The sequence below is a fragment of the Canis lupus genome, chromosome 3, assembly GCF_011100685.1.
Source record: "Canis lupus familiaris isolate Mischka breed German Shepherd chromosome 3, alternate assembly UU_Cfam_GSD_1.0, whole genome shotgun sequence".
Taxonomy (NCBI): domain Eukaryota; kingdom Metazoa; phylum Chordata; class Mammalia; order Carnivora; family Canidae; genus Canis; species Canis lupus.
The window spans coordinates 23794203-23807347 of record NC_049224.1 but is presented as its reverse complement, the minus strand read 5'-3'; the positions used below and the strand labels follow the sequence as shown (position 1 = coordinate 23807347).

General features: G+C 35.0%; 1 protein-coding gene across 3 annotated transcripts in view; it reads right to left on the bottom strand.

Annotated features, from left to right (window-relative positions):
• EDIL3 (EGF like repeats and discoidin domains 3) overlaps positions 1–13145 on the bottom strand; it is a 393208-nt gene that overhangs the window by 120664 nt on the left and 259399 nt on the right. For all 3 annotated transcript variants that reach the window (XM_038532401.1, XM_038532403.1, XM_038532402.1), the window contains one exon: positions 10043–10224. In XM_038532401.1, coding sequence (XP_038388329.1) covers positions 10043–10224 — 182 coding nt within the window. The remainder of the gene's footprint in view (positions 1–10042; positions 10225–13145) is intronic.

Genomic DNA, 13145 nt, shown 5'->3' with positions numbered 1-13145 from the left:
GCCTCCTAACTGGTAAGCCTGCTTCTAGGCTTGTCTCTGCATTAAGCATGATGTTTACTCGATGAAATTTTACTAACCACCTCTTAAACACTCAGCATTGTGTTGGGTACTCATAATACATCCCGCCGACAGGTCGTCTTTCTGAACTCTAGTTCTGACAGTGTCAACACCCTGCTGAAAACCTACAATAACCATCAAGTGCCTCATTGGACACTGCTGTATTTTTTCATTTTGGTGTCTCCTTACCTCTGCAGACTTGCATCTTCCTATTCCCCTACATCTACTCATCTTTTCAGAAAAGAGCAGTCCCTGATGTACCTTGTGCTCCTTCCGTTTTCCCTTATGACTTTGTTAATTCTGTTCTCTCTCTGGAATAACTCCCTTAACACCATCCTCAAAAATGGTGAATAGGCTAAATTCACCTTTAATAATTAAAATGTAAATGGCTTTTTTGATGTTTTCATTATATTCTGGTTGCACAGAAAATAAATAGTTCTTCCTTAGAGACTCCTGAGACCCAGCTGAGGATTTAACAATAAAACATTTAAAGCCTGGTCTTATAGGGTTGGGGGTATTTTTATAATCCTTTTACTATTTAATTATGACTTAATTATTGAAGGCTTCATGTTACAGACAAAAATCCTTTGAAAACAATTAAACATTACTGTATCTAGTTCATAGAAGAAAGGAGGTTCTACTCATGGCAGACATTGATACAGACAGATTAAAACTAAAATAGCACCAAAACAGCTTAGGTAGTAAGATCTTGAATTTGTGATGTCTTGGTGCCATGAAATGTTTCACACCAATGTCTCACCTTGAAGAGCAATATATTGTTCGCCAATATCTTAATTTACTCAAGTTGATTATAATATTGAAAGGAGCACATCAGAGAACTTGGGTGGCTCAGTGGTTGAGCACCTGCCTTTGGCCCAAGGGTGTGATCCTGGAGTCCCGGGATCGAGTCCCACTTCAGGCTCCCTGCATGGAGCCTGCTTCTCCCTCTGCCCTGTGTCTCTCTGTGTGTGTCTCTCTGTGTGTCTCTCATGAATAAATAAATAAAATCTTTTAAAATAAATAAAGGGGCACATCCAATGGGAAGTATGTCACACACACTAAGTCTACTGTGAGCTCCATTAGGATAGTGATTACTACTTTTTTCCTCAAAATCACCAATATCAAAATCTACCGGCAGTGTCTGCTCATTGTGTGGTGCCCCAGATCCCATCTCTGATCCACTAATTCAAAAACTCAAAGGGTGAAGACTCTATTTAAACAGCTCTCCAGGTCACTTTTATGTAGGTGGATTTTGGGAACTGCTGCCCCAAGCTAGAGGTGGATTGCTTGTTTATGGGCAAATATAAATTTTATAGGATGCAACAGGCACTTCATAAAGCCTAAGAAAATGCTAGACTCCCTCATGCCCACTACAAGTGCCCATCCCTTCTTCAAAAAAAGGGAAAAGAGAACTTTCAAGAGCTGTCAAAGAAAGGATAGCACAGAGGTTATAAGTGGTTTGGCGCTGGCCTCACACAAACTGCCTGTGTTTAAATCCCAAAGCATGCAATTTACTATTTTAGTGAGTTTGGACAGCTTACTTTTTCATGCCTAGATTTCCCCATCTGAACAATGGGGACAAGAACAATACCAATTACCTGGAAATACACAGTCAAAATATGTAAAGCAATTGTAACAATTCACAGTGGTAGCTGTTAAATTATTTAAAGCTAAATATAATACTATTGCTAATGAGACTCCCTTGCAACCCAAGTCTAGGTGAATATAGTTCATTTTTTTCTGCACTTGTCTAACCACATTCAGTTAGTTTTAAACAACAAACTCCCCCAAACCAAAATATTTTCAAATTAATTACTGTATCAAGAAAATAAAGCTTTCAGCATCAGGCTAGGTGGCACTATGTTTGGTAGCATTTTCAAAACAAGGGGGTTTTCAGTAAGGCGTTGGGGCGGAACAAATTTGTTCAGTGTCTACAGTGGAAATAAGGGATTCCTTCAACCCAATCCAAACAGTAATCCCACTGGTTCACAGAAGATAAACATGAAGAGACAATCAAACCTTTAGCTCAGACTCTCGCTTTTTCCCCTGCTTTTCTGCATTTCTCACCTCTGGGGACTCGGGACAGGCTGCCAGCAGACCCTCTATGCCCTTACCCTATTAGGAAGAACTACTGCATTGGATGCAGGAGCTGAATCTAATTCATAAGCAGCATTTCCCATAGGCAGTTCTCACGAGCCGGTTTAACACCTTGGGTGAAGTTGGATTCACAATCACAGGATTATAAGGCGTGCATCAAGCAATGTAAGAGAAAAGTTACAATAAGAAACCCTGAAAGATGACTGGAACTCAGAGTGTCACGCCCCCTTTAGTCCTAAGTGCCCAGAAACTAGAAGAGATGGCCCAGAGGCTGACTAGATGGCCATGTGGAGAGAGATGAAGAGGGAACTGGCATTAAGTTTGCCATGAACGTGATCAGGGTACATTGTAAAACCAGAGATTCTAAACTTTGGAGTCACTATTTTCAATTAATTCAGATTAACTCTAGTTCACTCTTAACAGTATCGTAAACTAAAAAGTCATCCTGGTAGTAGTCACAAGATAATGGGAACTGAGTGAACTACAAGACACTTAACCTTCATAAATGCAAAAGTTAAGCTGGAAATGTTTCCCTCATGGCCAAAATATGTAGCAAATACAATGAAACAGTTTTTATATAAGGGTAGTACATGGAATCAGCTACTCAGAGTTTAACAGATGCTAAAAACTGTGTTAAAACTATTCCTTTTAGGGGATCCCTGGATGACTCAGCAGTTTAGCGCCTGCCTTCTGCCCAGGGCCTGATCCTGGAGTCCCAGAATCGAGTCCCACGTCGGGCTCCCTGCATGGAGCCTGCTTCTCCCTCTGCCTGTGTCTCTGTGTGTGTGTCTCCCTCTCTCTGTGTCTCTCATGAATAAATAAATAAAATCTTTAAAAGAAATTCCCTGTAAACCTTTACATTCTATATTTTATGAATGATAATAATAAGGCATAGTTTGTATGTTTTTGACATTCCCGCAGGGGTAAAAATTACAAATTACATAAGCTAAAAAGATACTAGTATTTTAAAAGCTTATTTTACTAGGGCAAATTAATCTTAGAGAAGATTTGGTTACTTTTTTTTTTTTAAAGATTTTATTTATTTATTCATGAGAGACATGGAGAGAGGCAGCGACACGCGCAGGGAGCCTGACATGGGACTTGATCCTGGGACTCCAGGATCATGCTCTGAGCTTAAGGCAGATGCTCAACTGCTGAGCCACCCAGGAGTCCCAAGATTTGGTTACCTTAACAGCAGTATTGTATAAAGTTTCAAATTCCTGTGTGAATATAATAATAAATTTATAAAAATGTGCAAGAGGCTAAAACAAACATTTGATATTTAGTTTGTTTCGGGAAAAACTTAAATGGGATAAGAGAAGATGAACATTTTGGTGTTTGGTATTTGTGGCTTAATGTGCAGACTTCCTAGAGAACATCTTACAAATATTACCCATGTCTATCTAGTGTTGTTTATAAAGGTGGGTTTGCAGCAATTACAGAGAAAGGTACAGGTCATGAGGATTTACAGAAATTCTGATTCCTGTGCTGCCCAGATGGGTGTGACATTCCCTATTCTGTGGATAGACACACCACATATGGCACCAAGGAATTGTGCTAAGACAGCACAGCTCAAATGAAAATTTATAACATCTGAACATGGAGAATGAAGTGAGTTGCTAGGACATTCTCTGTACCACTCGGTATGGTATGATTACCACGCAAACACAGGCTATCTCTCTTCCACTTATTTTGTTCAATAATCTCTATTTTATCTGTGTCTATCTGTTTTTTGTTTGTTTGTTTTGCTTGGTTTTGTTTTTTACTCAAGGTGCTATGGAAATAGATTTAAACTAGGTGTAATTCCTACTCTCAAGTGGCTTACAGTATAGGAGGAGAGAGAAAAGTAAACAGTGACCCTAGAGAATGTTAGCTGCTAGTGACTAACATATATAATTGGCAGAGTGAGAAAAAAGGACAGTGCTGTCACTTTTTTTTTTTTGTTAAGATTCATTTGTGTTAGAGAGAGAGAGAGAGAGAGAGAAAGAATGCGGTGTGAGGAGGGGCAGTTGGAGAGAAAAGGAAAATTGCAAGCAGACTCCCCCACCAGGCGTGGAGCTGACACAAGGCTCGATCTCATGACCTTGAGATCATGACCTGAGCCAAAACCAAGAGTCAGTTGCTTCACTGACTGAGCCACCAAGGTGCCCACAGTGTGGTCACTTCTATTATTGGAGATAAAGAGCAGAAATGCCAGGAATCACTTTATACAGAATGGAATGAAGGGTCTGAATCAAACGAAGCCTAGTAGATGGTCAGTAGATAGAGCAGGAAGGGTCTGGGCTTACACGCAGCAGCAGGAAACAGCCAGATGAAGCTGTGGAACAGCAAGAAATCCAGGTCAATAAGGCCCTGGGTGTTGAAAGTCAGAGAGGAAGTAGCTTAGAGCAAAGAGAAGAGATTCCAGATACAGCTTCTTTCAAATTAGAGAACAAATGCCATATTGTTAATCATATGCTTCATAGCTCATAGTATCTGGAGTGAAGATCCAACATACATACATCCTTTAAAGCTCATCAGAAAGCAATATGTATTAGTATTAGTACAAATGCCATAAATAACCAAATAAATAGACTATATATATTATAGAAATAATATAAATATATATTATTTTTCAGATACATCAAATTATTTTTTCTTAATGCTTAGTATCTTTTTGTTTTTAAAAATTTCTTAAAAAGTAACATTTTTTTAAAACACACACTGTGTATGAAAGGTTAATTGTAATAAACAACTTAAGGAAAAATTGCAATTTTCCATCTAGGATTACTGTTTATGAAAAGAAATCACTAAAAGCAGCAGCATATTAATGTTCAGATGTCATTAGCCTTAGAGAGGTGTTTAGTATGGATGGCAGTGTACTTGAGAAGGTAGCTTTTTTAAGGGAAAAAATAGACTAAAACATTTTCTACTTGAATGAAGACGTAGTAAGGATGGATTAGATCCTATGTAATTCAGTTTCTGTAACTAGAAAACAACCAGAAAATGAAAGAAAAAAATCTACTTCTTAAAATCTATGTCTTTAAAAATGGTTTTCATATCTCAAGGAGCTCCAGCTGTCTGTAAGTACCAAAGAGTTTTCACACACATTATGTCATTTTGAAATGGCATAGATGATTATTCTGGTTTTTTCTTTTTTTTGCAGCATTTTCAACCCACTGTTCACAAAGATTAAAAATAACAAACAACAACAACAAAAACAAAAAATCCAACCATGTGTAGAATGTGTACTCAGAAATGTGAGTCTGTAATTCAACTTGTGCTCACGTAATTCTCATTTGGGCCCATATACTCTGCATTAACTATTATTTTCTTTGAAATATAAAAGTCAAATGATCTTGCTTTGAGATAGATATTTTACATTTTACAACAGCCAAGAATCTAAGCCATTTAGGAACAGTAGTTGCTGAAAATTCTTAAAAGATTTTATGACTAATGAATAATACTTGTTAGGAATTGCTGCTAAAGCTGGGTGCACTTCTGACTAGGATATCTAACAATCTGCCTCCATCTAGTTCAGAGAACTTTTGTGGGTGACATATTTCTCATTATCCTTCTTCATTTTTCCTCACCATTCTTTCCTCTCCTTCTACCCATACTGTTATCATAACTGGTAGTTCCAATGACAAAGTGCCCAGGTCATCATGCAAAAGGGGTATTTTAATTTTATTTTTAAATATATCTTGGGGAGTCCAAATCCAGGCTTTATAGGCTGATTAGACATCTTTTTTCAGTGTAGTCTGAGGACCTGCAGTAGGTCTGAGAGGAAATCCAGAAGTTTCTATTTTTACCCAGTGGCCCAAAAGATTCCCATACACACTAAAGTTTCAGAAGTAACTCTCTCCCTGCACAAAAACTCTGTGGCATATTAAAAAGGAACATATTAAGATCATATTCAAATTTTTTGAAAGAGTAATTAATTATTTAAAAAGGAAAGATGAAAGCCTATTTTTCTCAGTGATAAAATACTTGGATTGACACTACTGGTAAGTTAACTTTCAAAGGAAAATTATGGCTTCGCTTTGGTATACCCATCAAACAGGTCAGCATGTAATGATACAGCTACATAATACCTAGTATAAAGGCAATTCCTCTCCTTAAGTTCTATAAATATTATGCTAAATATTAAGCTTTTATTTTTTTTTATTTTTTTTTAATTTTTATTTATTTATGATAGGCACACAGTGAGAGAGAGAGAGAGGCAGAGACACAGGCAGAGAGAGAAGCAGGCTCCATGCACCAGGAGCCTGACGTGGGATTCGATCCCGGATCTCCAGGATCACGCCCTGGGCCAAAGGCAGGCGCTAAACCGCTGCGCCACCCAGGGATCCCAATATTAAGCTTTTAAATTTGACAAAAGTTTTACTAGAATAGGCTGTTCAAATATAATAAAATATGATTCAAATAAAATGGTTAGCAGATGATGTAAGACCAAGGTAAATATCATATATTGTCGTGTTTACCTTGTTTACTTTTCTATATCCTAGATTCAGAACATCTTGTGTTTGTTTCTTCCTTTAGAGATTTGTTTATTTTAGAGACGAGAGCAAAAGCAGGGGGAGAGGCAGAGAGAGAGGGAGAGAATTTCCAAGCAGACTCCCTGCTAAGCACAGTCCGACATGGGACTCAATGTGGGGCTCAAGCCCAGGACCCTGCAATCATGACCTATGCCAAAATCCGGAGTCAGCCATTTAACCAACTGGCCACCCAGGTGCCCCTAGATTCAGAATATCTTGAAAGAAAGTGCTGTCTTTCTTCTAGTGCCTAGTAGAGCAGAGACTACAGAAGACATGTTCATTTAGTAAATGTTTGTTGATGGATGAATAAATGGATAGCTGGAAATTCTCTCTAGAATGCATATACATAAATCACCTCTGAAATTCAAGAAATAGTATTTTACTATATATATCTATAAAAGAAAGATAATGAATATAAAAGGATTATCTTTAAAAATAAATAACAAACATCCATTTTCAGATTTTAGTCAGTTAGTAAAGTACCCAGAAAATTTAAATAAGCTTATACATTTTTATGTAAGATAACCCAAGACATATTTCTATAGTTGTACAAAGTTACTATTTCTAAGACATCTGTCAGAAAGAGAAATTGACATTCCAAGATGCTAATGAACTAGTCCATGTTCAATGTGGTAGCTATTTATTAGTCAGGAAAAAAAAAAGTAGATAAGGAATATAAGGTCAGAAAAACTTGAAAATGGGCAGAAAAAGGTTTTGTTTAACTGTATTTATTGCACTAACCCTTTAAATCCAAAACCAATTATAAACATTGTGGTGCTCTCAATAATTTCCCACTGTGTGTGTAAATTTGAAATGGCAATTTCAATTTTTATTTCACCAAGACAAAGAAGAAAATGGAATTGAATACTAATTAGTATATGTGTGTCATACACCTGAAAGATTAGGGGAATACTGTGCTCATTATAAGTGAGTTTAAGCAAAGTACTCAAATGTTTCATTTGAAGTATGAATATAAACAAAAGAATTAAGTGACAAGGGAAATTAATAATTCTCAGACAGAAAACTGAGTACATGAGTAGACTTTCCAGAGCCTCTTAGATATGTTTTTCCTTTAAGAAAGGGATACACTTTTCTTTTAAACAAATAACTTAGAAAATAAGACTTTATTAAAGAATACCGTAACATAACATAATAACTTTGAACATAAACTCAGAATACTTATTAAATGACAATTGAGAGTTTTCAGCCTTTCTTCATTGTACACAATGCTTTTTCATTTAATATAAAAGCCTTTTTTATTTACTTATATTGCTTTTCTCTGAAAGTTCATTATCATCGTCAGACTAAAGTAGAATGATAACAATAAAAAAAGAATAATGAAAGATCCTCTTAAAAGTAAAAGAGGTATTTAATTATTCTACTTAAGAGCTAATAAGGTTATATTTAGTTGAAATTTCTCTAAGAGTCAACCAATGTCCTGTTCCATTGAGGTTATTTCTACCTATAATTACTGGGATAAAGAGAACTCAAAGTGAATTTGTACTTTGAAAGGCAGAATGATGCGTAAGTTAAGTAAGCAATGAAAGGGACGAAGTAAGTGAAAAGTCAGGACATGAAACCTTAATAAGGTGTTTCTCAGAGAAAGCAACTGCAAAAGTATGTTATCTATGGTTTATCGAAACATGGCAATGAGCAAAGTTCGCAAACATCATTTGCCAAACTGAAACCCTGACGCAATCTTGCGACATCATCTCACCACGTTCTGCAATTTCTGCTATGAATCTTAATTTCTATAGTTTTATTGTGGTTGCAATCCCCAAAATGAATTTCATAACAGTTCACTAGGGCGATTTAAAAAAATGGTCCCTGCAATGATTTTTAACAATTTTATTGTGAAGCATTTTTTGTTGTTCTACATCAATTTTAGACCTTAATTTTATATTCATTCCTCTGGGATCAAAATTGTATAGATATGCCATGTCCACTCTCTGGAATTCTCTTTGCACATGAAGCTACAGATTAGAAACATCAAGTGTAATTTAAGAAGCAATTTCTCCAAGTGCATGCAAAAACAAACTCATAAGACAAAACAATATCAGGTAGCCACATGGAGCCATATAGATAAAAGAAATGTATATAGGTAGGATATATAAAAATTTGTAAGAAATTTGAACAAAGGAAATATCTGAAGGAGATTTTGGCCCAGTTCCTAAAGTAAGGAACTCCTGGTACTTGGCCATAAATCAATTTCTCATTCTATTAAATTCCTGTAAAGCAATTCCTGCACATTGCACCTAATAATGTCAAATCACGGATTTCTGCATTAAAAATTACCCCTGACTCAAAATATACAGTAAACAAAATAGCTCAACTACTTAAATCAGAATTCTGTAATAGCTCCCTGGAATAAGCCCCAAAACTTTGAGTATGGATGAATCTTTATACATACATAATGCACACACTTATTTAAACATGTATACAAGTCATGATTTTCTATATGGTGTTCCCCAGATTCTCACCTAGCATCTTTGATCACGCTGTTCCATAGACTTTTAGTCTCTATTAAAAGCCATTTTCTAAGGCCTACCTAAAAAGCTATTCTCCCATAAGGCTTTTTCATGATAATTAATTATGTTTTCCACTAAACCCATCGTAAACTGGGTTTTCCTTCTCTTTACCACACATCAGTGACTTGTTAGATGTTATTAACGTGCTCTTCCTAACAGGGGTATCATCTTTCACAGAAATCATGGTTTAATCGCCTTTTCTGTCCTCCTAATATGTAGTTTACTATCTCACTTCAGCTAAGTGGAAGTGTTGAACTGGATAAAATAGAAGTTTCTAGTATTACTGCTATCCATCCGTTTTAGGGAAATCACTATCTTAGTATATCATGTTTTTTTTTTCTCTTTGAAAAAAAAAAGCTGGCTAATGATAATAAACAAAACAGTATGAATTGAAACAATTATTGAAAGAAGGTGCTGAGGACATTTGAGGTATTCTCATAACCTACTGTATAATTTACATTCTTTGCGTGCATATGAAACCAATCCAGTGACAGAGAAAGAAAAGATGTAATTTTTATTTTCCTCAAGTGTCAAAAGTTGCTGCTGAATGTTAACACTAATGAACATATGGCATATGTAAAAACCTCCTTCTTTGATGTGTACCTTAAAAGAGTAATATTTACAGTCCAAGAATTTCAACATTTTTAACCCTCTTAACATACTTTTTCAGTCAATGTACATATATCCCACGGTTTCAGATTTTATACCCAATTTGGACTCAACAAAATCATTCTGTCCTTCGTGACCATGAAGAAAAGTCACCCTTTGGATTCTGACTTGTATTCTTTCTGAAATGATTCTGGTCATTCCTTGGTAGTCCCCTTGTCCCATCCCATGTGTTACCTGAATCCATGGCCATCTGTCATTTTCTGCAGCTGTCCATGCATTTATAAGCCCCTTCTTATTGAGACGTGCATAGTAGGGATACCATTTCTGGAGTCCAAAAAGAGCTCGGTGGGTAGAGGAAGCCGTGATTTGCTGATTTGATATTATTCCACCTTCAATTCCCAATGGGCCCGAGCATTCTGGGAACAAATGAGGGAAAAATGTGAATGTATCAGAAATAATTCACTCCTGAAATGCGGCTTTTAGATTTGATAGGAGATATCTTAAAAATAAACTTAATTTGTATCATCATCATGCCTTTTGAGCTCCACTTTCTTTGCAGATCTGTCATTGATCTCTACATGAAGAAAATAATTCTTTCTTCTGCGTTGAGGGTGGCACCTAATGGATACTGTCCTTCTGCATTATAATTGTGCATTATGCACTGTCATCCCTTGGCTGTTGATCATATCAACAAAAGTGTAATGCCCTTAGAGGGACTATCTCATATTTTATATTTTCAGAAATTAGCATACCTTTTAAATTTTAAGCCCTCAATAAATATCCTTGATCTATGATTTCTTGACTAGTCTATATCTGAGTTTTGTGTCAAAATCATTTTCATACTGACTTAGCATTTCTCATTACTATAAATTTTTTTAACTTAAATTTTTATAAACCTCATCAGGTATACTTCCAACAAAAAAGGCAATGTGTAAATCTGTCAACATTTGATAATAATAACTTGTAATGCTATAAGTAATAGAAAACATGTAGACAAATTATTTTAATAAAGTAAGGAGGTAAACTCTGACATTATACATAACTTATGTACACTGATAAGTAAATCAAGATAATAAAATATTTATATTTTAATATTTTAAATTCAAAATTTTGAACTATACAGATAGGTATTTTGCGCTTACATTTTAATTCTTTTTTAAAATTTTTCTTGACATTTGCAACTTGGACACTTATGAAAAATTCCTTAATAAAATTGTAAAATTCTAACATCAAGGCATAATATAATTCAAATGTGTTCTCAGATATCAAGTGCATTTAGATTTTAAAATTAGAAACGGAGGCAAATGCATCTAAAAAGTACATATATTTTTATATATATCTGAATGTCTTATTTCATAAAAGTTCACCACAAACTACATTTTTTTAAATTCAGTTTTGAAAATTCAGAATAAGAAACATGATAAAATGAAAATTAATACCTAGTTTTCTTAATTTCAGTTATAAATTTAATACTCAACTTTTTGTCAAATTAAATTTGTATAATATGACAATCTTGTTATAAAATATGGTATAGTAATTTGTCAGAATACCTAAAAATATGAAAGGAGCACACTGCATTTATTAATTATCAGTATATATAAGTCAACTTGGTCAGTGATTGTCACCAAGCATATTTTGGATTTTTTTTTAAGATTTTATTTATTTATTAATAAGAGAAACATACAGAGAGAGAGGCAGAGACACAGGCAGAGGGAGAAGCAGGCTCCATGCAGGAAGCCTGATGCGGACCCGATCCCGGGACTCCAGGATCACACCCTGGGCCAAAGGCAGGTGCTAAACCGCTGAGCCACCCAGGGATCCCCATATTTTGGATTTTAATTAATACTGAAGCCCAATATTTGTCAGCATTAAATGTTTACACTTAGATTGAGGATGGAAATATGAAAGAAAGAATTTTGCAGTTGGATTAAAATATTTTAAAAAGTTACAAAGATGTTTCTCATTGGTAATCATTCTTTTATTAAGCACAAACATGTTTCTCTTTTCTATTTCATCCTCAGAGAATAAGTAGTTCTAATCACATTAACTACTAATATTTCTCCAAGGCTTTAAAATCTTAAAACACTTTTTATAAAATGGATGGAATTATGTGGATAAGTAATCATCTTAATCAGACTTTATTAGTAAAGATGGCATTAGTACAGCAAAAATTGCATCTTTGTAATTGATTACTGATAAATTCACCTTTAGGAAGATGCACTATATTACTCTGAAGTCATTTAATTAAGAAACCATTCATTTTAAGAATTGCAGTATTAGGATAGGTAATAATCTGATTTTTACCTTTCAGAAAAAATTAACCTTAAAAAACTCAGATGTTGAGCCTCTGGATTCTTGTTTTGCTTTCCATTTAAACTTCAAGATCTTTACAGACTTCATAAAAGCACTGAGACTTTCATGATGATACTTTGATTTTAGACAACCACAGAAGGCTGGCTTTTTAAGAATATTGCCATTAAAGGAGTCTCAAGCATCCTTGTCCTTGATTTGTGCAATGTTTGGATGGGAAAATGCAGCAGGCAGAGACTATTTATTGTAGGCCAGTCAGTAGAGCAGCAGAGCCAGAGAGCCAGATTTAATTTAATTTAATTTAGTTTAATGCATTAATTAAACTACATGATAGGCTTAGAAAGAACTCTATACCATTTAGGTGTGTACTTCTAAAGACCTTATGCTGAACTGGACATTCTCAAATCTGCAACCATTTTAAAAGAGAGAAATTAGACCTCAAGCCACACTATTCAGTTAATCTACTCCATTGGTATGCTTAACCTACCAATCTCCACTTATTAGGTAACATGTCAGCAAACATAGCGGCCATGGACTGTTGCCTTATCGGATAAGTCAAATGCTAATGAACAATTAAAAAATATGTTTGTGTGTATACACATATACCTATATCTTTTTTACTTTGCCATACAACTCCCAATCTTTGTTATGCCCTTACTTACACATTCATTCAAACAAAACATAATTCAAAAAATATAAAGTAACATGTTGTATTTTTATAGGGCTTCACAGCTTACAAAGTATTTTTATATGAGCTATCTTATTTCTGTGATGCCAAATATATTAGTATTTCTTTTCTCAGTATTCAATTCCACATTTTTTAAAAAATAAGGTTTTACAACATTCACTCACATACTCTATGTTGCCAATCAGTAAAGCCTACCAGGGGAAACATGATTATGTGTGGGGTTTTTGAATGAAGCATGCATCTGTGAAGTATCAGCTTACTTCCTTACTGTCTAGTAGGCCTCAGTTTTTCTTATTTTAAATATTGGGGTTGTATTTGCAATGACATGAATGGAGCTAG